We start from the raw sequence: 26,632 nt of genomic DNA, 5'->3' as shown, positions 1-26,632 counted from the left end.
AGTTTTTTCACGCCTGTCGGTTGCGTCATTCGCCTGTGGGCAGGCTTTGAGTGAGCACTGGTCCACCCCTCCCGTCGGAATTCCTTTGTCTGAGAACTTCCTGAGAGACTGGCGCTTTGCTTGATCAAAATTTTTTCAGAAACTGTAAGGCACGGTTTTCGGTGAAAATTTTAACGGCTGATGAGAGATTAAGGAGTGTTACTATCGCTTTAAGGACAGCCCACGGTGCCAGACGGCGCACCGCGCCCCGAGCCGCCGTCGTCAGCCTGTTTCGAGCTGAAAACTTCCAAATTTAAGCCTCTGTTGACCCAGGATGTCGTGAGAGAACAGAGAAGTTTCAGAAGAGGTCGGGATCAGCAGTTTATCTGGACATTCCACTGTTAAAGGAGATTTTGTAATGAAAGACGTGCGGATTTGGGCGTCGGCACGCAGCCGCTCATCACACGGCGCCACAGAAAAACAGCTCCGTGTTGATAACCATTCGTAAGATTCAGTCGAGTGAGTATCCGAGAAATTGTTTAACAGCTGGGCATGTTCAGACTTGTCCTGTGAGACTTCCAACGGAGGTGTAACAAAGCACAAGGTGCAATACTGCAAGTGAAGGTACTCCTAATCTGGGAAATTATTTAAAAGAAGTTCACGTGTGGATTAGAGGAAATTCTCGTTTACAGTGAGAGTGGTGCATACACGGAACAGCCTGCAGGTCTGGATAAACAGGTGACTTGTACCTGCATCCAGTAATTTAACTTGCATGACTGATTTAATTTCATTTTGTGCTTATGTTCATAAACACAAGCAAAAGCCTCATTTACAGATTTACTTAGTTAAATCGCCAGCAAAGCTGTCCGCACCCTAAGATGCAAAAGTTTGGACTGCTAAACCAATTTAGCGCTATTTATTATCTGGGAGCAGAGTAAATCAAGCCCTAAAAGACCTAAGGCAGTGACAAGATGTTTTTGATACTAGGTCACTTCAGACAATCAATCCTTGGGTACCACTGGAATGACTTTGTGTCAAACATATGGTTACTTATGACTTGTGTTGTGTGGAAACGCCAGCTACGACATTTTGGCCTTGTGGTGTATTTCTCCCGGCGTGATGCAGCTGTAGTGTTGAGGATTGCACCAGCTGGAGAAGCCCAAGGAGTCGTCCACATTTGACCAAAATGTTGAAGCTGACGCTCTCTGACAATACAAGTGGTACTCCTCATCTTAGCCCTACTAAGTATCTGTCTTTCCAGTGGTACCTAAGAATCCTCCAAAGAGACCTAGTACCAAAGACATCTGACTTCAATCACTGGTTAACATCCACACAGTAAGAAAGGTAGCAGCAGGACATTTAAGACTTGAACCATCATTTTCCTGCAAGATATCTGCATCACAAAATGCCTTTGTCCAGCAACCTCATGAGTCAGCTCATCCCAGGTGTTCCTTGATGGGGAAAATTGTTGCTTTGTTGTGGAACTCCTAAACACTGTTCGATTGCAGTAAAATTTGTCACATCTTTTATTTTATTAGTGGAACAAGAACAACATGTGGCCCAAAAGATTTTGTAACATTTGACATTTTGAACAGGTCAAAAAATTCACTTCAGTATTTATGGGACATTTATAACAATGTGCATAATTGTACCTGTTTAAAATAACAAGTATTAAAATTGTGGATATATGACAATACATCTTGTAAAGTGATTTTTATAGTGAGGTGCACTACTCCAGTATTCAAGCACAGCTAAATGGAGCATAGATGTTTGTTCCATTTGATGCCCATCCTGCAGAAAACACACCTTTCCTTTCAGTACACTTGACATGCACACACTCATATTTGTCTTCTTTTCTCAAACAGACAGGCGTGCACACAAACATCCTGACCTTGCCAATGCCTTGGTGAAAGGCAGCCATGCGCACTACCGCCGGGACTTCAATGATCGCCCCTGTATCTGTTTGGAGTTTGTCGGTCTGACCTTGCAGGGTGAAGATATTATAGCCGGTGTTGGAGGAGAGCCGCACGATCACATACTCTCCCAGGGCCTTGAAGGAGTACTCACTCCCATCGAAGGTCACGAAATGGAGGCTGCCGTACACCATTGCTGCAAAGGGAACATAGACACAGTGTGTGGAAAAAAACAAACAGTTTAAATGCATCACACTTTTGTTGTCCATATTTAAAAGTACTGCAGATTTTCTGAGAATACATGTGGGAGAATATGCAGTATATACTTTTGAAATTAAGAGTTTGAGTCGCTTTAAAACAAGGTGAGCTGTAAATTGTCGTATGCTGATGACTCGCCTGACATTTGCAAGTAATTAAGTGCTTTTGTTTGGTTGGATTTTTACTCTCACTTTTTATTTAAAGATAAGTCTCTCACCTACACCGCGTCTCCTCTGCTCGGCTCTGGTGGAGCTTTCAGGACTGGCCCAACTGTACCCTTGGCAACGATCCACAGGTCTCTTGTTGAGGTAAAGCTGGCATAAAGGAGACTCAATGCAACACCACTGGAATGGCAGAAGATCTTCATCTAAGAGAGAAAAGTCCCCAAAATTCACAGTAGCACACATTAGTGGATGAGTGTTGTCAGACTGTTTTGTAATCAGAAAGTACAAAGTGACCTCTGTATTATCCTGAGTATAATCCTGTGTCAGGCATAAACTTGAACTCAAACCTTAACTAGATGTCACGCAACCTTTTTATACCCAAAAGTCCTATTCTGGGAAAATATACAAGCTGGAGCGTTTGAGGGGAAAAATGAGTTACAACCCCATTAACTGTCTGAAGAAGGTGAGTGAAGCCAGGAGTGGTAGGAGTGGGAGGCTTTTCTAATTCGTGCACCACCAGCATCACCCCTTCTGGAGACCAAAAACTGGAGACCAACACCTATTTGCAAAAATACATGTGCAGCTATCGAACAATACTTCTATAGCTGTTTTAGTTAGTTTTTCCAATATAAATAATTTGTTATGAAACATTCTCAACTAATGGATGTCAGAAAACTAAAAATAAATAAATATAAACTTCACTTTCTTCTTACACTATATTGCTAATTCATCCATATTAACATACAAACAAATACACAAAACAATTTTTTTAAACTAAAACAGCCTATTTACTCCCCGGGTGGAATCTATGATCTAAGTATTACGTGTCAACCATGGACAGTCTTTAATTCAAAGGATTTAGCCATTAGTTCTCAGCTATATTTTGCCATCAGCACATAGAAGACTCAAACCTCGGGGTGGTGATGGTCTAGTTGTTAAGCTGTTGGGCTTGAGACGAGAGGATCCTTGGTTCTAATCCCAGCCTGACCGGAAAATCACTAAGGGCCCTTGGGCAAGGTCCTTAATCCCCTAGTTGCTCCCGCTGTGTAGTGAGCACCTTGTGTGGCAGCACCCTGACATCGTGATGAATGTGACGCATTACTGTAAAGTACTTTGAGCGTCTGATGCAGATGGAAAAGCGCTATATAAATGCAGTCCATTTACCATTTATTTGATGTGTTTTCTTGTATGAAAACTGGGAGGAGTGTGTATAAAAACAGTGGTAATTCTTACATGGTTAATGTGACATTTTCGTTAAACCCCTAGAATTAAATATTAAAGTCTACACCACAATTATGTATTGTTTCATTTCAGCATTGTGGTGATGCACAGAAGCTAAATTACATAATCGTAACACTGTCTAAATACCTATGGACCTGAATGCATATGTTGTTTACATGTTTTAAAAAGTTGTATAAGCCAGCTTATGAAGACGGAAAGCCAAACAATGACATTCTGTGTATTACAGAACTTAATGAGTCTCTTAACTGGCTGAGTACATCAGCACTACATTTACGGAGAATTCTAGTAATAATACTGATCCTACGGTCACATTAACTACAAATTAGGGAGATAAACAGTTGGTGTTTTTCACTTGATGGGACTTCCCAGAGCATAGCCAGGTCATAATTACTTCAAAACTCAACACTGTCACTATGAGTTTTTATTCGACGCTTGACTGCTTAACGGAATCAAAAGTTCACTTTTTTTAGTTCAAAGTCTTTCACCGACATTCCTGTATCGATCGGTATTTAGCATGCAAACATCTGCATAAGATTCCTTGTAAATCACGTCACAAATATTATCTGGTTCCAAAAACAATGTTTATAGATTTAAAAGTTTTGATTTCTTGCTAACCTTTCCAAAATATATGAGGAAAAAATGCCAAACATATGACATTTATACAGAAATACAGCTGTTTAAGAGCATATTCCACCATCTTGGATTGTTCTGTTCAAGCGAGTAACCAGCTGACGTCATCTGCCTTTTTAGTCAGATTGGCAGTCATCCTGTCGCATCGCTCAGCATTTGCAGAAAATAAACTATCTGGCAGCATAGCGGCCATTGTTTATTGTCGCTGCATAACGTGCACGCAGATTGAAAACAAATGGCAGGTAATGTTTCACCTCTGTCACTTGTAGCAAAAATGACCATAGGGTTAGTCAAACATATATTACCAAGATGCTGCCAGGTCTTAGGTCTGGAGAAGTATCGTTCGTTATACCCCGCCTGCAGAGGACCTTCTGGCTCATACACACATCGCTTCCCTGAACCAAAGCTGTTGGACAGGATGGACCAGAAGACATGACCCCCGCTGCTGCCCCAGCGCTGACTTCTCAGCTTCTCCTCAGTGGAGACCTGTCCCATTGACAGGATCTCTTGCATGAATGACATGTCCTTCAGAATCTGAGAACGAGTGCACGGACATGAAGGCAGCCCTTTTGTCCACTCTGCTGGATCCGGCTCCTTCGTGGCCCATGCCTGGCATCTGACAGCAGGATCTGAGTTTGAATCTGTAGGTCCTGCTAAATCATACAGCAACTCGCCGAACTTCCCCATTGTCCCTTGGACCTGCTGGGGCCTGTATCTACCCCCAAAACCAAAAAGGTTTTCTGGAGGGACAGTGATCTCCTGGTGGGTGCGCTGTCCTCCATCTGTGTAGCCAATGAGTGCATCGTGGTATTTCCTCTGACCAGGACCCCACTTCATATCCCCGTATCGCAACAGCGCGAAGGAGCGAACACCATCTGTGGCCAGGATACACTGGAAAGTATTAGTCTAAAAACAAAATAAAATCACAAACATGGTGGTTACCAAATGTAGTAAAGGTCAGATTAACTATGCAGGCTTGTTTAAGCTTAAAAAAAAATCAGGGTTTTAGGTTTACATGAAACATCATTAATTTAATTTAAATTTTTAAAAAAAATCAATACAAAAGCCTTCAAGTGACAGCACGTTTCTGGTACAACCACTAGGTGGCAGCAAATACAGATCTATAAATGTTGGCAAAGAGACTAAATCTGCTGTGGAGGGCTCATATTACAAAAGAACACCAAGAAATATGAACAAGTATTACTACATTTTTATTCCGCATTTTTGGTTTTAAGTCTAAAAGTAAATACTCATGCAGGATAATATGGTTTATAACAATTTAAAAACACATCAGTTCATAAAAATGCAGTTGATGAAGATATTCTACAGCCTCAGTGGACCTCTGTGAATAATGTACCTCTGAGAGGTTGATCTTCTGGTTGGAGACAGGCATCACATGGTCCCATGTGATCTTCAGGATCCACTCAGGAATAAAAGCAGGCTTGTTCCTCTTCTCCTCAAACTTTGTCACGTCGTCTGCTGTACGATTAAACACGATCTGAGAGTAGACATCTGTCAAATCCATTCTGTGGTATTCCTGGGAGAATTCCAACAGAAGATCACACAGTGATTAAAGTGGCACTTACAAAGTGCAACTCTTCATCGCATCTGAATTAGGTATCAAAAGAAGTTAAAAAAAAAGTAGGGGTAAAGATTATCCATAAGTGACCCCTAAAGCTATTAAGTATTTTCAATGAGTCATTAAAAACTATTAAAAATCCCATCTGTCTTCATAGATTCTCTACCAGAAGAAATCTTTTAAATCATTATTCTCAGTGACATTTTGCAAATGGAAAGAAATTCTGTTATCTCTTATGAAGCAAAAATATTTGGCACCACTCCAGTAACTAAATTCTTCATGCAGATGCACGTTTATAACAGCAAATAAATAAATAAATAAAAAGCCATGCTTTCATCCTGAAGAAAACTTGGGCTGTTTTCTGTTCCGCCTTGATGACGGCTCACCTGATAGTGCAGCTGACCTCCCAGAGTGAGGTCAGCATCATCCCAGAACACTGCCAGCAGAGTCAAATTCAAGTGAAGAGGGAAACCTTCTGCCCACGGCGCCGGCAGCAGATACTGCTCATTCTCAGTGCTGGTTTGAAACTGGATAAGGCCATTGTCAGAAAACTGACAAAAACACAGGAAATAGCACATTATATACAAACACAACAATGTGCATGTGGCACCTGCATTTGATGTCACTCATTTTAACTTCTACAGTATACATTACGGCTGGGAACCACTGAGCAAGGCACCACAGCTAAATAAGGCGGGTATTTTCTGTGGCCAAACCTGTGCTGTTATGAATGAGTACAATCATTTATTCATTCTTTCATTCTCTGTCAGTTATCCAAGTCTGGGGCACAATGACAATAGAGCAAGCAGAACAGGCCATACTTCATTTCATTTCATTTTCATTTATTTATATAGTGCCAAATCACAACAAGGTTGCCTCAAGGTGCTTCACACAAGTAAGGTCTAACCTTACCAACCCCCCAGAGCAACAGTGGTAAGGAAAAATTCCCTCTAAGGAAGAAACCTCAAGCAGACCAGACTCAAAGGGGTGACCTTCTACTTGGGCCATGTTTAACACTTCCCTCTCCTCGGCCAACTCCTCTTCCTGGGGGAGTGTGTTACCAAGCTAGATGAGAAAAATAATTCCTCCAGCATGTCCTGGGTCATCCACCAGGGCAAAAACATCTGCCTGGTGTCTGCGGTTTCATGAAAAATGGGTTCTATTTGTTCTAAGTTTTTACAATTCAATTTAATTTAATTATATTGCACAAAATCACAACAAAGCTGCTTCAAGGCAGCTACAATTTTTTTTTTTATTGAGTGATCATTCACCAGTCATATACTCGGCAGTAAACCCTTTGTTTTCTCATTAATGCCACTTTTTTAAAAGACATTTCAAATTTTAGTTTCCTTTCACCCATAACTGAACAAAAATTGTGGTGTCTAAAACCTTTGCACAGTACGACATATGTCAACACTATGACGTATTTTTTAACTCATGTATTTATAATTTCACAATGACAGAACTACATGAACAAAGTGAATGCAGCAGCATTTCTTCTTTGCTTCATCAGTGACATTTACATATTCTGCAGCAGATTTGAATCCATCATTTTCAAATACTATCCATTACTTTAAAATGACAAAATAAAGTGGATTATGTGGCCTTGGGATAGCTGTGGACTGTATGAGGTCTTTAAGGCATAAATTATAAAATACATATAAAAAAATATAATTAACTGCGTTGAGAAACTTACATAAACTCTGTCATGCAGTTTTCCAAAGACGGGGATTCCCATTGATGGAGAGATATAAGGTGAATTTCCATCTTCTGTGTCCACTTTTACTGCTTTATCACCAACCTCAGATCCGAAAGGGAACAGGGTGCTCTCTGTTGGAGGAGCAAAAATAGTCAGCCAGCAACACAGACAACAAATATTTAGTCAGCAATGGCGCCCCCAGTGAAGAAGATACTAGGTCATAAAGTATTTACAAATCACCTTTGCTTTATTTTCCATTTTAGAAACCAAATAGGCATGACTTATTATCAGCAGGAAAGCCTCGTCCTGTCAGGATTTGAGTTTTGTCTGCTTTTATTTCTTTGCTTTGATTCGTTTTTAGAGTTACTTTCTGTTTTGTTTATTCTCTTGCTGGGTTTTTCCTGTTTGGGTCTGTCTGTCCCTTTCTCTCTTGTCTGTCTCTGCTGACTCTTGGTGGTGGGTGTTTCCCTCTCTCTGTCCACACCCTCATTCTGGTGCGTTTCATGCACACCTGCTCCCAATCTGCACCTGGGGTTATTTAAGCTCCTCATTTTGCCTTACTCTCTCGCCAGATTGATGCGCCTAGTGCCTTCTCTCCAGCTCTGTTTTGTGTATTCTCGACCTGTTTGCCTCACGTGTGTTACGACTACCTGCCTGTATCCTCGACCACACTTTTGCCTGATGTTTTTGGTTTTGTTACTCTTGTTGGACTGCCTTACTGTGTAGTGGACCCTATTTACTGCTTTAGTAAACTGTTTTTTACTTACAGAGCTTGTTGTCTGCATTTGTGTCCGGCCTAACCTGTCAACCCAACCTGATAGTTTCTCCTTTTTTTCCAGAACCCCATAGTATATCATTTTTAATTAAGTTGAAGCGATCTGAACTGGCTCCTTGACTCCTGACTCAAGGAGCCAGGGGAACGCCTTGGACTAAACAAGATTAGACTGATTTATGTAACCGGGCCATGGTCCTTAAATAAAGTAACTATAAATGTCCAAATTGTCATGTACTGTATACACAGTGCACAGCTTTGCCATGTCAAAGGGAAATAGGGCAGCACAGTCTCGTTTGAACCCCTGCGTGATATTGCAGGATTTGACCACTTCTGGGGGCAGCCTCCCATTGTACAATACTAACACAGCATAACTTCACACTGATAAATGGTGTACTGTTTTGTTTTCGGCTGCAATCACCGTATCAGTCACGAAAAGTGCAGTTTTTTTTTTTCAGTTCTCAGTCCAGAAGGGAAGCCAAGGCAAATGGGAGAGGTCGTGTCGGTAAGTGTTAGCCTACACAGCTAACCAAAGTAGTTACGTTCTCTCGCCTGCACAACCACCTCAACACATTTGAGCTCCGGGTCATAAACAAACCGCAACACATGTCCACTTTCCACTGCATCGTCACTTTTTCTTTGCATTTTCACTTTGTTTGCTGTGTAATTTCTCCAAAAACTCAAGAAAGGGCTGGTCCCAGATGTAGGATTATTGCGTCATATGCATCATATTTTAACCCTTTCACACCTGCCCTCAAATGAGACTGCGCTACTCAGTGTGCTCGTGTATCCTTCTTGAGCTTTCACCATTATGACGTTACATTTGATATTTATGGGATAAGAGGCCTTACTGGAGATATATTTTTTTTTTACACAAGTAAATATTTGATTACTTTTTGTTGAATATCCATACAATGCGTTGAAGCATTGCCTTAAAAGTAAATAAATACAAGCGCATGAGCTCATAATGCTGGGCTAGTGCTACCTATTAGCCTTGTAGCTGAACACTAAGAGAAATGCCATGTGGCGAAACGAATTTGGCTGCTTTTTGCCACAATGGTCAAGAAAATTTTCATAGTCATATATTTCGTATGAATTACACACCAGGTGCAACTAGTCACATATCCTGATGAAGCCTTTGGTATCTTTGGTATATGAATTTGGCTGTGCATTGGTATCATTTACAAATACACGTGGTTCAAGAAAACCTATTGTGCCTGAAGAAAAAATATATCATTTCTACAAATTGGCTAAGCAGTAAAATATTACAGTGCTAGCCGAGTGATGTCATGACATAATTTATGACATCATAATAGGATGGGTTCATGTTGAATTTTCTCACAGTCAGTAATAACTGGGATTTTCACTGGTATAGGGAAAGTGACAGGAAAATCCACTTATAAGACGAGGTTAAGCAATCCTGGCTAAACCATCTACCTAATCTTTCAAACTCAGAAGCTTAAGTTCATAAAGTATTACAGTCTGAATGTATATTATCAGAGCACTCCGAAACACTAGTTTTCTAATTTGGGGGTTGTAACATATCGTCACACACCAACCTCCCCAGGTTCGGTATGGCTACATGGAGGAGATTTATGGGGAGAAAAGTTTTGGTAACCATTATCCTAAGTATCCTGACCTACAGTAGTGTTCAGAATAATAGTAGTGCTATGTGACTAAAAAGATTAATCCAGGTTTTGAGTATATTTCTTATTGTTACATGCGAAACACGGTACCAGTAGAGTCAATAGATTCTCACAAATCCAACAAGACCAAGCATTCATGATATGCACACTCAAGGCTATGAAATTGGGATATTAGTAAAAAAAAAAAAAAGTAGAAAAGGGGGTGTTCACAATAATAGTAGCATCTGCTGTTGACGCTACAAACTCAAATTATGTTCAAACTGCTTTTTTAGCAATCCTGTGAATCACTAAACTAGTATTTAGTTGTATAACCACAGTTTTTCATGATTACTTCACATCTGCGGCATTAATTTTCTTGATTTGGAACCAAGATTTTGCTCGTTTACTAGTGTGCTTGGGGTCATTGTCTTGTTGAAACACCCATTTCAAGGGCATGTCCTCTTCAGCATAAGGCAACATGACCTCTTCAAGTATTTTGACATATCCAAACTGATCCATGATACCTGGTATGTGATATATAGGCCCAACACCATAGTAGGAGAAACATGCCCATATCATGATGCTTGCACCACCATGCTTCATAGTGAACTGTGGCTTGAATTCAGAATTTGGGGGTCATCTCACAAACTGTCTGCGGCCCTTGGACCCAAAAAGAACAATTTTGCTCTCATCAGTCCACAAAATATTCCTCCATTTCTCTTTAGGCCAGTTGATGTGTTCTTTGGCAAATTTTAACCTCTTCTGCTCGTCTTTTATTTAACAGTGGGACCTTGCGGGGGATTCTTGCAAATAAATTAGCTTCACACAGGCGTCTTCTAACTGTCACAGCACTTACAGGTAACTCCAGACTGTCTTTGATCATCCTGGAGCTGATCAATGGGTGAGCCTTTGCCATTCTGGTTATTCTTCTATCCATTTTGATGGTTGTTTTCCGTTTTCTTCCATGCGTCTCTGTTTTTTTTTTTTTTTTGTCCATTTTAAAGCTTTGGAGATCATTGTAGATGAACAGCCTATAATTTTTTGCACCTGCGTATAAGTTTTCCCCTCTCCAATCAACTTTTTAATCAAACTATGCTATTCTTCTGAACAATGTCTTGAACATCCCATTTTCCTCAGGCTTTCAAAGTGAAAAGCATGTTCAACAGGTGCTGGCTTCATCCTTAAATAGGGGACACCTGATTCACACCTGTTTGTTCCACAAAATTGACAAACTCACTGACTGAATGCCACACTACTATTATTGTGAACACCCCCTTTTCTACTTTTTTTTTTACTAATAGCCCAATTCCATAGCCTTAAGAGTGTGCATATCATGAATGCTTGGTCTTGTTGGATTTGTGAGAATCTATTGAATCTACTGGTACCTTGTTTCCCATGTAATAATAAGAAATATACTCAAAACCTGGATTAATCTTTTTAGTCACATAGCACTACTATTATTCTGAACACTACTGTATTTCTCAATATTGCAAATGAAATATGAGCTGTATGACTGGTCTGGTTTTCATGCAATACCCTGGCCTATCCCAAACCAATATCCTAATATGAATCCCCAAAATGAAATATTAGCTCTTGAGAAAAAGCTATGAATGAACTATGAATAAGTAACACTTTTCAGCTTTAACATGCAGAACTGCTTTTCAGTAGTATCCTGCAATTGCTAAAGAAGTGGGGTTGTATTTAATAAAGCAAGACCGTGAGCTAATTCAAGCAGGCAACTTGAGCTGCTTTACTGCCCCTACACTTAACATGCCTCATACTCCATATAATATATTACACACACTCTCCACCAGTGTTGGGGAAATTAACTTTGGAAAGATACTTCATTAGTTAATCTATACAGTTATATTTTACAGTTACTTCTTACAGTAACTTCATTAGCAGCTGCGGACACCTTGTCGGCAGCTGCTGAATGTAATTAATAAAGTTACTCATAATCTAATTTGGTTATTTTTAAGATTTAGTACTCAGAAAAGTAACTATTAGTTACTTTGCTGATTAGTTACTTTTCTGATTGCTCAATCTTACGAGTAACCAAGTTAGATTACTCGTTACCTTATTAGTTACATTACTTATTAGTTGCAAGTTTTCTGCAGATTCTAATAAAGTAATTGCATAAAGCTGCTAATGAAGTAACTGCATAAAGCACCTGTATAAAGCAACTAAAAAAGTAACTAAAAAAGTAACTTGTCAAAGTTACTTTCACAACACTGCTCTCCACACATTCTACTAAACACTCCCTACAAATTTGGCAGGCTATTTAAGATGCAGATTTCCGACCTCTCCCCTCTGCTTGTGAACGCCACCACTGCTCCATTGCCATCGCTGCCTGCTGTCAGCACCACCTTGAACCCAGCAACCAGAGGACATGTGTATGTCTAATCATCACTCCCAAATATAACATGTAATCATCTCTGCGGACTGATGAGGTCGAAGCCTTGATGTGAAACTCAATGTACGTGCTGCAGTTGCAATATATATTTTCAAGCATGAGTTGTCTGACTCTCCTGTACCAATGAAGCTTTAAACTGAGAATTAATTTTTGTTTTTAATTACATAAGCCAAAAAAGCACTTTTTCTTATAATGAGGGACATAAAATGCAAATTGTTTCCCCTTCCAAACGTTGAAGGTGCCTAAAACCTTCGCAAAAGAATGCATGCTCCCCACAAGTGGCTGTGGGAGTAGATTTTTATCCAAATATGTACACACAAACATATCGACACTACCGGCATCAATAAAGGACAATCTTAGCAGGTGATGAGTAAAGAAGCTGACCATTCAGATCCATCTCTCTGCACATTGTGCTGCTTTTGGAACAAGAACAGCTGAATGATCCTGGCTGGTTGGTACAGGATGTATTCCCTGGGCATGCTGTCGGAGACACACACTCATCTACGTCCACACATCCTTCTTTTCCATGTCCGTTGTGTTTTGTGGCCTTCCAGCCCTGGTTGCATGTGCACTGAAAATTTCCCACATGGTTGGAGCAGGTAGCATGGGGGTGACACTGGCTGTTGTCCTGTTGGCATTCATCAAAGTCTACACACAGCGGACCAACAGGCATAAAGCCTGGCGTACACAGGCATGTAAATGACCCTGGAGTGTTGTGGCAATGAGCGTGGTGGTGGCACGGGTTCTTCAGGGCCATACATTCGTCAACATCTTTGCACCATGTACCATTTCCAGTATAGCCCAGAGGGCAGTAGCATAAAAAGGAACCAGGGGTGTTCCAGCAATGAGCCATGGGATGGCAGGGTGAACTATCACATTCATTGGTGTCAACACATTTATTGGTGTGTGCCTCATGATACCCCATTGGGCAAGAGCAATTGTATGCTCCAGGCATGTTGGTGCACACCTGATCAGAGCGGCAGGTTGTGTTATCTGCACATTCATCTACATCTTCACAGCCCAAGTTAATGGGTGCATAGCCAAAAAGGCATGAACATGAGAATGACCCCAATGTGTTATTGCATAATGAGTTCTCAGGGCAAGGGGTGTCATCTTGAGTGCCACACTCGTCCACATCCTGACACTTGGTTCTATTTAGAATGAAGCCGTCATCGCAAGGGCAGAAGTAAGACCCAATGGTGTTAACACACGTGGAATGGTGCTGACATACTGAAGAACTGGAGGTGTTTGAACATTCATCTACATCCACACACTCTGTCAGGTTACTCCAGAATCCTTTAACACATTTACAGTAATAAGAGCCCATAACATTCATACATGTCCCATTGTTGCAAAGCTCCCCCGTCTCACTGTCATTGCATTCATCAATATCCACACACAAGTTATCCACCATGGAAAAGCCATAGTCACAAAGACACAGGTAGCTGCCATTGTTGTTTATGCACGTGCTATACTCAGGACAGGTGGAGTTGTGTCGACACTCATCAATATCCTCACACTCAGTATTGTTTCTTTCATAACCTTCCCAGCACTGACACTCAAAAGATCCCACTTTGTTTAGACAGCTGGAGAAGTTAGGGCACTGCACGTGGCCAAGGGAGCACTCATCTACATCTAAGCACAGAGAGGCATTAGCAAAGAAACCTAGCACACAGGGACATCGGTAGTTCCCCTCCACATTAGAGCAGGTACTGTTGTCAGGACAGGTGTAGTTTCCAGCAAAACATTCATCCACATCTTCACAGTGTGTTCCGTTATCCTTAAAGCCTTCCCAGCAGTCACAGCTGTAGGATCCATTGCTGTTGTTGCAGTCGGAGAATGGAGGGCAGATGTCATCAGATAACTGTGTGCACTCATCCACGTCCCAGCATTCAGTACCATTGCCTTGGTAGCCATCCCTGCACTGGCAGTAGAAGGAGCCATGATCAGTGTGGCACTTGGCAAAGGGGTGGCAGATACTACTAGCATTCAGGCAAGTGTCTTCACTAACACATGTGCCTATATCATACACGAGGTCCAAAATACACATGCAGGAGTAAGAGCCAGCAGTGTTGATGCATGTCATGTTCTCACTGCAGCGTGTCGGGAGGATACATTCATCCTCATCTTCACAAAGGAAGCCATCGCCCTGGAATCCGTTGTGGCATTGGCAGATGTAGGATCCGTTTGTGTTGTGGCACAAAGCCTGGGCACTGCAGGGGTTCTGCTCACACTCGTTCACATCCTGACAGTTAAATCCAGTTCCCTCTGTGCCAGGTGGGCAGGTACAGTTGAAAGACCCTTGCGTGTTAGTGCAGCTGGCAACTGGATGGCATCCTCCGTTTTCCACTTGGCACTCATCAATGTCTATAATTTATCCAAAATGGAACAGTGTCAGGAAAACCCCCAAATCGTGCTAAAAGAAAGCTGACGAACAGAGTTCACCTGTGGGGGTGATAAATCACTCTATACTGCAGATGTGTATGAAGAGGTGTAGATACCTACCTGAGCAGTTTTTCCCATCACCCGTGAAGCCGCTGAGACAGAAGCAGAGGTGGCTCCCCACTGTGTTCACACACTGCGCAAAGTTACTGCACTGCTTCGGCTCCGTGATGCATTCATTCACATCTGGATATGCAGTGGACAGAAAGGTAGAAGAAGGACACAATGAGACAGAACAGCATCCCATTACAGCCCAATATATAAACACAGTGGCAGCAGTCATATCAAACCTGTTTCAGAAATGGAGAAGAACATGCAGTGGTCTCACCAACACTACAGCAGTATTGTCTACAGATCTGACTGCTGTGCAGTCACAGGTACATAAGTATTTGGACAGTAACACAATTTTTGTATTTTCTTCTCTGTAACCCACCAAAATGGAATGTCAGCTTTATTCAAAGGGTTTAAGAAAATATCAATAAGCACTTTGGAGTTACAGTCATTTACACAGTCCCTCCACTTTTTAGAGGCCACAAGTAATAAATACAAGCGTATTTACAAGTCACATAATCACGTTTACAGCCACTTTTCTTTAAACAACTCAGGGAGGGATGCTTGAACATTTCCAAGTCACTGAGTATGTCTTGAATTTCATTTACATCTGTCTTTAAAAATACAAGGTGTATGGCACCGTATGTTAAATGTGCCTGTAGTGGGCAGCTCTCAAAAACTGAGTGACTGACCATACAAGACAGAGGTGATTGAGGGAAGCCACTTGAAATTTCAGCTGGAAGTTTGAAAGAATGCAGAAGCTGCAGTGTGCAGTTTCTCCGGTCATACCTGCAGAACTCTGTAACCCCTTTGGAGTTGTCAGAGGTGCCTTGGTGGCCTTCCTCACTAGTCTCCTTCTTAAATTCTTGCACTCAGTTTTTAAGAACTGCCGGCTCCACATACATTTGCTATACAGTAACATACTGCTTAGCTGTAATGCCAAAATGGTTCAATCTAGTCTGACATTTAATGAAGAAAAAAGAAAAAAATCTACACATCAAATCAAGTCCTACAACATGGAATAAAAGAAAAAGCATGGATTCACCAAAACAGACCACACACAACCTTCAAAATACATCCACATTTAAGACAAATCACAAAAATTATCAAAAAAAAAAAAAAAAAGATTCCAAAGAATAAAGCCAAAAGAGAAAGTGTTCACTTCATGCTGGAATGGCGCAGCGGACATGTTGGCAGCACTGATGAGTGATGACAGGCTGTATAACATGATTGGCATCATCATGATCATCTAATGATGTGTCAGAAGGTGGAAAACTGGCCTAAAGGAGCAAATTGTGGTGCACCAGGCATTTTTTAACCATCCTGATATCTAATCCTGCAGATGTGACTGTCACATTTAGAAGCTACAACAGACTTCCATTTGTCAGACAGCTTCTGTTTCAAACTGATTTCATTGTTTGCTGCTACACCTATCCACTGAGAGAGAGGGACACACCTCTTCACTATTGTGCTATTTGAGCCTGTTGTTCCTGCTCATCGGCATCATGTTTGGGTAAACAGCATAGCACTGGGGAGGGCCGCGACAGATTAGACAGATCAGCCCTGAGTCCTACTGAGTTGCCAGAAAAGTCAATGGAAGCACTTTAAAAACCAAATGTTACTTTCTGTATGAGCAAAATAGTAACTACTGATACAAAGTACTTGCACCCTATCAACATAATGCAGTACTGCATCAACATAATGGAGAAACATGTTTCAGAAGACCTGCAGATAACAGCACACACTTTACAGTGTGCACCTTTATCTGCGCAGCAGAGGACGAGCAAGAGGTGTGCAGTGTTGCACAGGTTCTCTGTGATGCAGAGCTCCATTGAGAGAGAAAATGTTAAGGCCCCCTCACACATAGTGCAAAGTTTGGATGATGTTTAGACAAATACGGCAAACCAGCGCGAACAGCGTTTCAACCTGGGGGGCTGTCAGTGTCTGCTCCGTGCATGCGCTCACTTGCTACAGCTTGTCACCACCACAGCAATATATGTTTTTATGTCCATGTAAGTACAGCAATCAGACACACGCGCCTCACAGTGAACAGTTGTTAGTCCATGACTGTCCAAACACAGTAGGTGTTGTCCAGCTGGAAAGTCCAGATCCACAGATTCTCACAGCTGCTTCTGTCGGAAGCCACACCTCCCGTGAGTGGGGCACACACACCCATGTGTCAGTGTGTGTGTTTGCAAAGTCACACTCTTGGGGCACTTAGACAAATTTCACAGCAGTACGACAGTGGTTGCCTGCAGTCTGCTGTTGTGCCAAGAGTGCGACTGGCCACACTTTTTCTAAGTGCCATGCGAGCGGTGTTAGATGTTTTGTGCGTGTCACCTGGAATTTGGCTAACACCTGCCGCTAGAGGGTGCGATGGGTTCGCATCAGCCGCTGATGTGCGCAAATAGTTGTAGCAACAGGTATACGAGGCATTAGAGGCAGGGACGATTCCACACGTTTTGCATGAAATTCCTGCTTTGTGCACATGTTGACCAAACTTCGCACAGGTTATATATTGTTTAAAATACACTATTTCTGATGTTTAATTAGCTCATGTGCATATGGTAAGCATATGCGTTGTGCTAAACTGCCAAGTACACACAGAAACTTGAGATACTGAATAATACCCTGTGTGATAGACGTTATTATTATATGGCAACAATGCTATGCACGCTCTGATTGGCTGATTTCCGGTCTGATATTTTCCCATATCAGACTGTTACCATGACAATCAGTCCGGCTCATGTATCAGATTCCTTACAAACCAGAAAGCTAAACACACGATTAGAAAAACCAAGTTGGACATGAACATACTCCATAAATATCTGAACAGTATCTGAAAAAAACACAAAGACTGAAAGCTTACCAGCTAACGACCGGAACATCTGTTAGCAAGTTCTTCATGGAGGTGAAGCGAACAGGTCTGACTGTGAGCCCAAAACCACCAGCAGCTTTCATATTCGGATGATACTGTGAGTTCGCGTTTATATATATAATAGCCATATAATAAACAAATTATTAACCTCACTTGCTCGGTTAATAATCCTTCATTATTGGCCATTTATGTGGATTTTAAAAAACACAACTAAATGTATCGAGCACATAATACATTTTGTTTGCTCTCAGAGAAAGGTGTGTCATTGTCATGTTAGCCACCATGTCACCTTTTCTACTGACTTGCCAATGCGTGCCTCCAAAATAACTGAAGTATTTACTTCATGTGCACACATTATTCAAACATATGTGTGCTGTGCATGCAGTAATATTTCTGGCACAATACTTTTTCTTCTATTGAAGTTTCAGTGACAGAAACATGCATCTCCTCCTCACAAAAGTCCTTATGGAAGTCTGGTGGACTTTGGCCACAGGTGAGTGCATCATTATATTTGTACTTCTGGTGGCTGCTCTTTTGCACGTGCAAATATTTCTGTTTGTCTGTGTGTATGTGCATGCACAGCTGTGTGGCCTTCTGTGTGTCGTCTCTCTGCTTATAACATTGTAACATCAGGCAGTGCACATTATGATGTGATCCAGGAGACACGGCAGTGGCCACATCACAGAAATTTTGAACATGATCAAAATGCTACATTGCGGTCTGATCTCATGCATACTTGTAATGCTGGTGTGGTGCACACGCTTTGATGCAAGTGTGCATTCGAGGCAAACCACATTGGCATCATATTATACAGTTGTATATGCAAAAGTTTGGGCACCCCTGATCATTTTCATGATTTTCTTTCATAAATCAGCCCAGTCTCACGTTTTTTTTTTTTTTCGTGCTCCTGTGACAAAATGAGTAAAATTTTTGTGACAGAGCTTTTTTTAATTCACTATTCCTAACCCTTGACCTCCTTACACAGGTGAATCCAATCATGAGAAAGGGTATTTAAGGTGAGCATTTGCAAATGTTTCCCCTCTTTGCATCTCTTCTAATGAGTGGCAGCATGGGAGCCTCTAAGCAACTCTCAAATGACCTGAAAACAAAGATTGTTCAACGTCATGGTTTAGGGGAAGGATACAAAAAGCTATCTCAGAGATTTCAGCTGTCACTTTCCACTGTGAGGAACATAGTGAGGAAATGGAAGACCACAGGGACAGTACTAGTTAAGGCCCAAAGTGGCAGGCCAAGAAAAATCTCAGATAAGCTGAAGCGAAGGATTATGAGAACAGTCAGAGTCAACCCACAGACCTGCTCCAAAGACCTACAACATGATCTTGCTGCAGATAGTGACTCTGTGCATCGTTCAACTATACAGCGCACTTTGCACAAAGAGATGCTGTATGATGCTGTAATGCAGAGGAAGCCTTTTCTGCGTACACACCACAAACAGAGTCACTTCAGGTATGTTAAAGCACATTTGGACAAGCCAGCTTCATTTTGGAATAAGGTGCTGTGGACTGATGAAACTAAAATTGAGTTATTTGGACATAACAAGGGGCGGTATGCATGGCAGAAAAAGAACACAGCATTCCAAGAAAAACACTTGCTACCTACAGTAAAATTTGGAGGTGGCTCCATCATTCTGTGCGGCTGTGTGGCCAGTGCAGGTACTGGGAATCTTGTTAAAGTTGAGGGTCACATGGATTCCAGTCAATATCAGCAGATTCTTGAGAACAATGTTCATGAATCAGTGACAAAGTTGAAGTTGCGCTGGATCTTTCAACAAGACAAGACCCTAAGCACTGCTTAAAAACTACTAAGGTATTTATGCAGAGGAACAAGTACAACGTTCTGGAATGGCCATTTCAGTCCCCAGACCTGAATATTATTGAAAATCTGTGGTGTGATTTTAAGCGGGCTGTCCATGCTCAGAAACCAACAAACCTGACTGAACTGGAGATGTTTTGTAAAGATGAATGGTCCAAAATACCGTCAACCAGAATCCAGACTCTCATTGGAAACTATAGCAAGTGTTTTTATAGGCTGTTATTTCTGCAAAAGGAGGATCTACTAAATACTGATGTATTTTTTCTGTTGAGGTGCCCAAATCTATGCACCAGCCTAATTTTGTTTAAAGAATTATTGCACACTTTCTGTAAATCCTACAAACTTCATTTCACTTCTCAAATATCACTATGTTTGTCTGCTATATGATACATTTAACTGAAATTGCTGATCCAAACAACCTATGATTTATAAAGGAAAATCATGGAAATCATCAGGGGCGCACAAACTTTTGCATACAACTGTAAGTTAGGTAAACTTACTTCAACAACATTGTGTATATTCAGTTGCTGCTAAACGTGGTTTGTATGTTTTGTAACCCTACTCAGAGAACCCAAAAGAGTTAGTTATAAGGTCAAAGACCAAAATCACTGGGTTGCATTTTTGGAGCTAAAATTAACTTGCAAGTACATTGCAACCTCTGCTGTACATGCCCAGTTGTTGCCTTGGCCACTGATTAAATGATTTTAAAGGCACCGATTTAAAAATGTTTTTTTATTTGGAAGGAAAATGATCAGATATTTTAGTGGTGGAAGACAAGACTGACACTTCAGAAACCAAAAAAGTGAAAAAGTAAAAGTGATGTCATAAGTCATATGTCATTGAGAATGACAGAAAATCCTCGAAAGTTGTGCTGGAAAGAGGGTGTGCTGAAATCATTTTTTTGAATGTGGACTCTATAGAGTAGAATACTTCTCATTACTGCCCAACCCGATCTCACGCCACGTTTGTGATCGGAATCACAAAAGGTGATTTAATCTATTTGTTTCTGATACTGTTGCAAAATGTGTTATATTTTTGTGACAGCATCAACAAAATTTGAGGTGACACAGTAGGGGGACAATGGGGTTATGGATAGGGTTAGGGTTAAAAACAGTTACTGAAACTTGACTGCACCATGAAAATGTGACCAAGGCTTTGAATAGGTTCATGGAACGAAAACGAAGACCAGAAACGTTTGGTATTTTGTTAGGAACAAAAATGAAACCAGAAACTATTTTTTATGTTCTGCAACAGAACTGTGTATCTAAATTAATACTGTCTTTGTTTTTCTTTTCTTGAAAAGATTTCTGTTTACAATGACCTGGTGAAGACATCAGGTTTCATTAATGCTCCACACCCAGTTAGTGGTGATAATCCACTGTTGGTTTGCAAACCGCCAATAAACTCAACAGAAGAAGAATAAGAAGACCTGGTGAGGTTCAATTACACCTGTCATATATTTTGGTTGTTGTTGGCGTGACAAAGGGCTGTCATCTTATGTTTCACACTGAGAAACGCACACAGAGCAGACAAAGCTTGAGGGACGTCTTTAATAACACTACATTTATTTGGGCCATTATTATGCTTTTTTGTTGTTGTTTTCTTGGTGGATCAAATGGGACTTTTTTCTCTGTTCAAGTTCTCTGGTTCAAGCTGAGAACCACACCGGGAGCAGACAAACACTGAGCGACTTTAAAAACACTGCGTTTCTTCAGTCATTTCCACGATAAAGAATTAAAGTATTTCCCAGACGTCATCTTCCAAAACAAGAGCATCTTATCGTCAGGCTGTGATGATGAATCCGACTGAAACAACTTAACAGGTCAGATTAAGACTTTATATTTACTCAGCATGTGAATGGTTTTAATATTTTAAACAGTCGAACTGTATGAATGGTCGTGTGAGGACTGTAGCTTTAGCTGCTGAGCCAATCAATGGGCAGCAGTGGGTTTGACCAGGCTACTCTGGACAGCAACACAGTGTCTAAAAAATACACGAACACACTGCTTCACTTTAAATACACAATACATCTATTTCAGGTGATCAGCTTTCTCTTAAAAGGCTTTATTTTTCCTCAGTGTCCCTTTTTGAAAAGTACTAGCTTCTGCTGCCTGCTACAATACACTGTATCATCTTCTCCATTTTTTGGTAGCGTTACAGCGCCACATATAGGTCTGGCATATACAGTGTTTTCACTGTCCCACAGCTGACAAGCGGTTTGAGAGCAAAACTTTTTTTCTTACTGGTTCAATAACGTCAACTTTGGGGTGGAACCCAAAACCGGAAATTTTAAAATACCGTTTCTGTTTGGAATGAACCAGTTTGGAAGAAATTCTGTTTCAAAGCCTGGAATGTGACATCTTGTGACAGTATCACAAGATTCGCAAGACTCTTTCAAACAGATTTCATTTGTTACATTTTTATATTTGCCTTCTTACCTGTACATTCTGTTCCATTGCTTACGTAGCCCTCCTTGCAGACACAGGAATATGATCCTGGAATATTCATGCATTCAGTCTCATTTTTAGGGCAAATGTTTTCCTTCTGGCATTCGTCTATGTCAGAGCAAGTCACCCCATCACCCACATAACCCAGGTCACACACACACTGGTATCCAGAGGGTGAAAGATGGCACAATCCATGACGGTGACAAGCAGGCTTACATAGCACACTTGGTGGCACGCAGGTATCATTGAAGGTCACTGTGCCATTCAAACATGAGCAGACATGAGCACCAGGGGAGTTGACACACCTTGAGAATCTTGGGCACGTGGTGTTGGACGCCATGCATTCATCCACATCCTGGCAGGAGAAGCCATCACCCACAAAACCCTGCTGACAGGAGCAGGTGAAGTCTCCTACAGAGTTGGTACATAGAGCATGTAGGTCACATACATCCACCACAGAACACTCATCGATATCCTGACAAAGAGTGCCATTTCCTGTAAAACCTCGCTTACACGTGCAGGTGTGAGACCCAATTATGTTGAGACATGTGGCATGAACATGGCACGGGTTATCCTGACATTCATCTATGTCAACACAATCCTTGTTGCCTACAGGTTTGTAGTAACCAACCCGACAGGCACATGCATAGCTCCCCTTGGTGTTCTTGCACTCTTCATTCACTTTACATGGATTGTCTTTACACTCATCTATATCTAGGCAGAGAGTCTGATTGATTAGAATAAATCCTGATTTACACTCGCATTTGTAGGAGCCCTCAATGTTGACACACACAGCATTGCTGCCACATCCTCCATTATCCACCAGGCACTCATTCACATCCTTGCACTCGCTCACTCCATCTCCAGAATATCCCAACTGACAGGTGCAGTTGTAGGTGCCAGGGAAGTTTGTGCAAATAGCACTGGCGAGGCACTTCCGTCCCACTGAGCACTCGTCCACATCCTTGCAGGTGAAGCCGTCACCTTTGTAGCCATTCATGCACGCACAAAAAAAACTGCCAGGAGAATTAGTGCATGTAGCGTAGGGGCTGCAGTAGCCCGATGTGCACTCATCAAGGTCTTGGCACACTGAGTTATTAAGGCGGAATCCAGAACCACAGTCGCAATGATATGACCCAGGAGTGTTGACGCAAGTAGTGATGGAGGGGCAGATATCTGTTGTTGCACACTCATCAATATCCGAGCACTCTCGTCCATCTCCCTCAAAACCTCCCAGACAGGAGCAGTCGTAGCTTCCAAGCCTGTTGATGCACAGTGCGTTCCTGTCACATTTATTATTTTCACTGCATTCATTTATGTCTGCACACACTTCTCCATTTCCCATGAAACCATCTTTGCAAGTACACCGGTATGAACCAATGGTGTTTTCACAATCTGCGTACAGGCTGCAGGTTTTCTTGGCACATTCGTTAATGTCCATACAGCTTTTGCCATTGCTTTCAAAGCCACTACTGCATGTGCACTGGAAAGAGCCAGGCAGATTTTCACAGCCTCTGTAGCCAAGCATAGATGAACACGAATGAGAATTCTCTGAACACTCATCTACATCCAGACACAGGTAGTTTCCATTGCCTTTATAACCGGACTTACAGGTGCACACAAAGGATCCAGGGTTGTTCGTGCAGGTTGCATCCCAGTGGCAGCGAGCACTGTCAAGGCATTCATCAATATCAGTGCACTGGAATCCATCACCTGTGAAGCCATTTTCACACTTGCACTCCCGCCCACCCTCCTGGTTGGTACATTGTGCATTTTTGTGGCAACCCCCATTGTCTTTCAGGCACTCATTGATGTCTTTGCAGCTGGTGCCATTTCCAGTGTAGCCACTGTTACAGGTGCAGCTGTAGCTGCCCAGTGTGTTGTTGCAGCTAGCTTTTGAGTGACAGTCATGCAGGCCTGTCTGGCATTCATCGATGTCAGAGCACTGCACACCATCACCCTGGTAGCCTGTGTGGCACACACAGGTGAAGCTGTTTTTGAACTTCAAACAGTTGGCCCGTGGATCACATTTACTGCCTGCTGCTTCACAGTCCTTGAGATTGGCAACTGGAACAACAGTAGCAGACCAAATGTTAGTATGTGGCAAATGAAATGTATTGGTAAAAGACGATGTGCTGAAGTTGTGTCTTTGAGTATCAAATCCTCTCAAACAGTATGTGCTTTCACTGTATTCCAAATAATAATGTCACCTACTGTTTTAGACCTACTATCAGGTCCATGAGATGCTGCACAGTAACAGAATAAGCAATTGTAGAAATAAAATATATGTATTATTTTTATACAAATCATCAATTTTACAGCCAGTTTCTCTTTGACAAGTGAAATGATGGATACACAAACATTTCCAAGTCCCTGAAAATGTCTTAGATATTTTTACATCAGTATGTAAGAAATATAAACATTATGGTACTGTATGATAAATATGTTTGGAGCAAGTAGTTCTCAAACCCAGAGTGACTATGCAAGGAGGAGACGAATGAGGAAAGCCACCAAGACACCCATGACAACAGTACGATGGAGTCATAGGCGTCTGTGGTTGTGATGAGAGAAACTGTGCAAAGTGAAACTTTTGTCTGTTGCTTCATGTTATACAGCTTCAGTCTGAGAACTTTTTGCCCCAGCCAGATTTACCATAGAGTGCCGATACAGTAGTGTTCAGAATAATAGTAGTGCTATGTGACTAAAAAGATTAATCCAGGTTTTGAGTATATTTCTTATTGTTACATGGGAAACAAGGTACCAGTAGATTCAGTAGATTCTCACAAATCCAACAAGACCAAGCATTCATGATATGCACACTCTTAAGGCTATGAAATTGGGCTATTAGTAAAAAAAAAAGTACAAAAGGGGGTGTTCACAATAATAGCAGCATCTGCTGTTGACGCTACAAACTCGAAACTATTATGTTCAAACTGTTATGTGTCGGACGCAGCTCGGAGAACCGACCAGCGTTTGAAGGACCCAGTATGAAATAAGCAGAGCACGGTACAAAGGCTAACTGAATTTAATACATAACAGTGATAATATAACAACAAAAGGTGCGGCCTGGCGTGGTGCGCTCCCAGCAGCGCTAACGGTCCGGAGCCAGAAGTTGTTTCGGACCCAAGGACCCCGCCGACACCCCCCAGGTGGCCGCAACAACCGAGTCTGTGAAAGAAGGAACCATTATGCGAGTCCACACGCTACACACAGAACACTTAAAGGTGTACAAACAGCAAACACTTCCTGGCTTGATTACTGATCAGCTTCCCAACCTGCAGGCATGGAACAATCAGTTCACAAAACTCCACTGCAGTGAAAGCTGATACATGACTAACATACAGCTCAATACAATAAGGTGTGAGGGACACCACATTTACTGACTGTATAACTGTTAGTCACAAAATCTAACATACCTCAGGAAGTGTGCTGACGAGCGTGAGACCTCACCCCCTCCTCTTTCACAGACTGTGCATCAAACCTGGACGTTCTCAGCATCCGCTGCTGATGAGATGGCTCCCAAGACGACGATCTCACCCGTCTGGTCACAAGGTCGAGTCTCTGGCAAATACACACTGTGCACTCCAGTCTTAAATGCCAACATGTTCCAATCCATCCAGATGCACCACAGCTGTGAGTCCTGACGAGTCGCAGGTGATCAGGGTGAGGTCCTGACAGCCTCAGCAACACAGCCACTCAGTCCCAAACGCACGCCACCTGGGAGGAAAACCAAAAAACAGAAACAAACCGGCAGCCAGGCCCCCCCAGCCATATAACACAAACTGCTTTTTTAGCAATCCTGTGAATCACTAAACTAGTATTTAGTTGTATAACCACATTTTTTCATGATTTCTTCACATCTGCGAGGCATTAATTTTGTTGGTTTGGAACCAAGATTTTGCTCGTTTACTAGTGTGCTTGGGGTCATTGTCTTGTTGAAACACCCATTTCAAGGGCATGTCCTCTTCAGCATAAGGCAACATGACCTCTTCAAGTATTCTGACATATCCAAACTGATCCATGATACCTGGTATGTGATATATAGGCCCAACACCATAGTAGGAGAAACATGCCCATATCATGATGCTTGCACCACCATGCTTCACTGTCTTCACTGTGAACTGTGGCTTGAATTCAGAGTTTGTGGGTCGTCTCACAAACTGTCTGCGGCCCTTGGACCCAAAAAGAACAATTTTACTCTCATCAGTCCACAAAATATTCCTCCATTTCTCTTTAGGCCAGTTGATGTGTTCTTTGGCAAATTGTAACCTCTTCTGCACGTGTTTTATTTTAACAGAGGGACTTTGCGGGGGATTCTTGCAAATAAATTATATTCACACAGGCGTCTTGTAACTGTCACAGCACTTACAGGTAACTTCAGACTGTCTTTGATCATCCTGGAGCTGATCAATGGGTGAGCCTTTGCCATTCTGGTTTTTCTTCTATCCATTTTGATGGTTGTTTTTCGTTTTCTTCCACGCTTCTCTGTTTTTTTGTCCATTGTAAAGCATTGGAGATCATTGTAGATGAACAGCCTATAATGTTTTGCACCTGTGTATAAGTTTTCCCCTCTCCAGTCAACTTTTTAATCAAACTACGCTGTTCTTCTGAACAATGTCTTGAACGTCCCATTTTCCTCAGGCTTTCAAAGAGAAAAGCATGTTCAACAGGTGCTGGCTTCATCCTTAAATAGGGGACACCTGATTC

The 26,632-nt window shown here is 41.7% G+C and overlaps 1 protein-coding gene across 1 annotated transcript in view; it reads right to left on the bottom strand.

Annotated features, from left to right (window-relative positions):
• Positions 1-26,632, bottom strand: part of si:ch73-105b23.6 (fibrillin-2) — a 97,972-nt gene that overhangs the window by 47,097 nt on the left and 24,243 nt on the right. Inside the window, exons 2-10 of the mRNA XM_034184393.1 lie at positions 21,917-23,992; positions 14,780-14,902; positions 12,659-14,641; positions 7,462-7,595; positions 6,152-6,316; positions 5,544-5,723; positions 4,492-5,092; positions 2,368-2,517; positions 1,871-2,088 (exon numbers count right to left, since the gene is read on the bottom strand). Coding sequence (XP_034040284.1) covers positions 1,871-2,088; positions 2,368-2,517; positions 4,492-5,092; positions 5,544-5,723; positions 6,152-6,316; positions 7,462-7,595; positions 12,659-14,641; positions 14,780-14,902; positions 21,917-23,992 — 5,630 coding nt within the window. The remainder of the gene's footprint in view (positions 1-1,870; positions 2,089-2,367; positions 2,518-4,491; positions 5,093-5,543; positions 5,724-6,151; positions 6,317-7,461; positions 7,596-12,658; positions 14,642-14,779; positions 14,903-21,916; positions 23,993-26,632) is intronic.

Source organism: Thalassophryne amazonica, chromosome 13, assembly GCF_902500255.1.
Source record: "Thalassophryne amazonica chromosome 13, fThaAma1.1, whole genome shotgun sequence".
NCBI classification, from domain to species: Eukaryota; Metazoa; Chordata; class Actinopteri; order Batrachoidiformes; family Batrachoididae; genus Thalassophryne; species Thalassophryne amazonica.
Note: the sequence above shows the minus strand (reverse complement) of the source record. Positions and strands in the feature narration are given on the sequence as shown.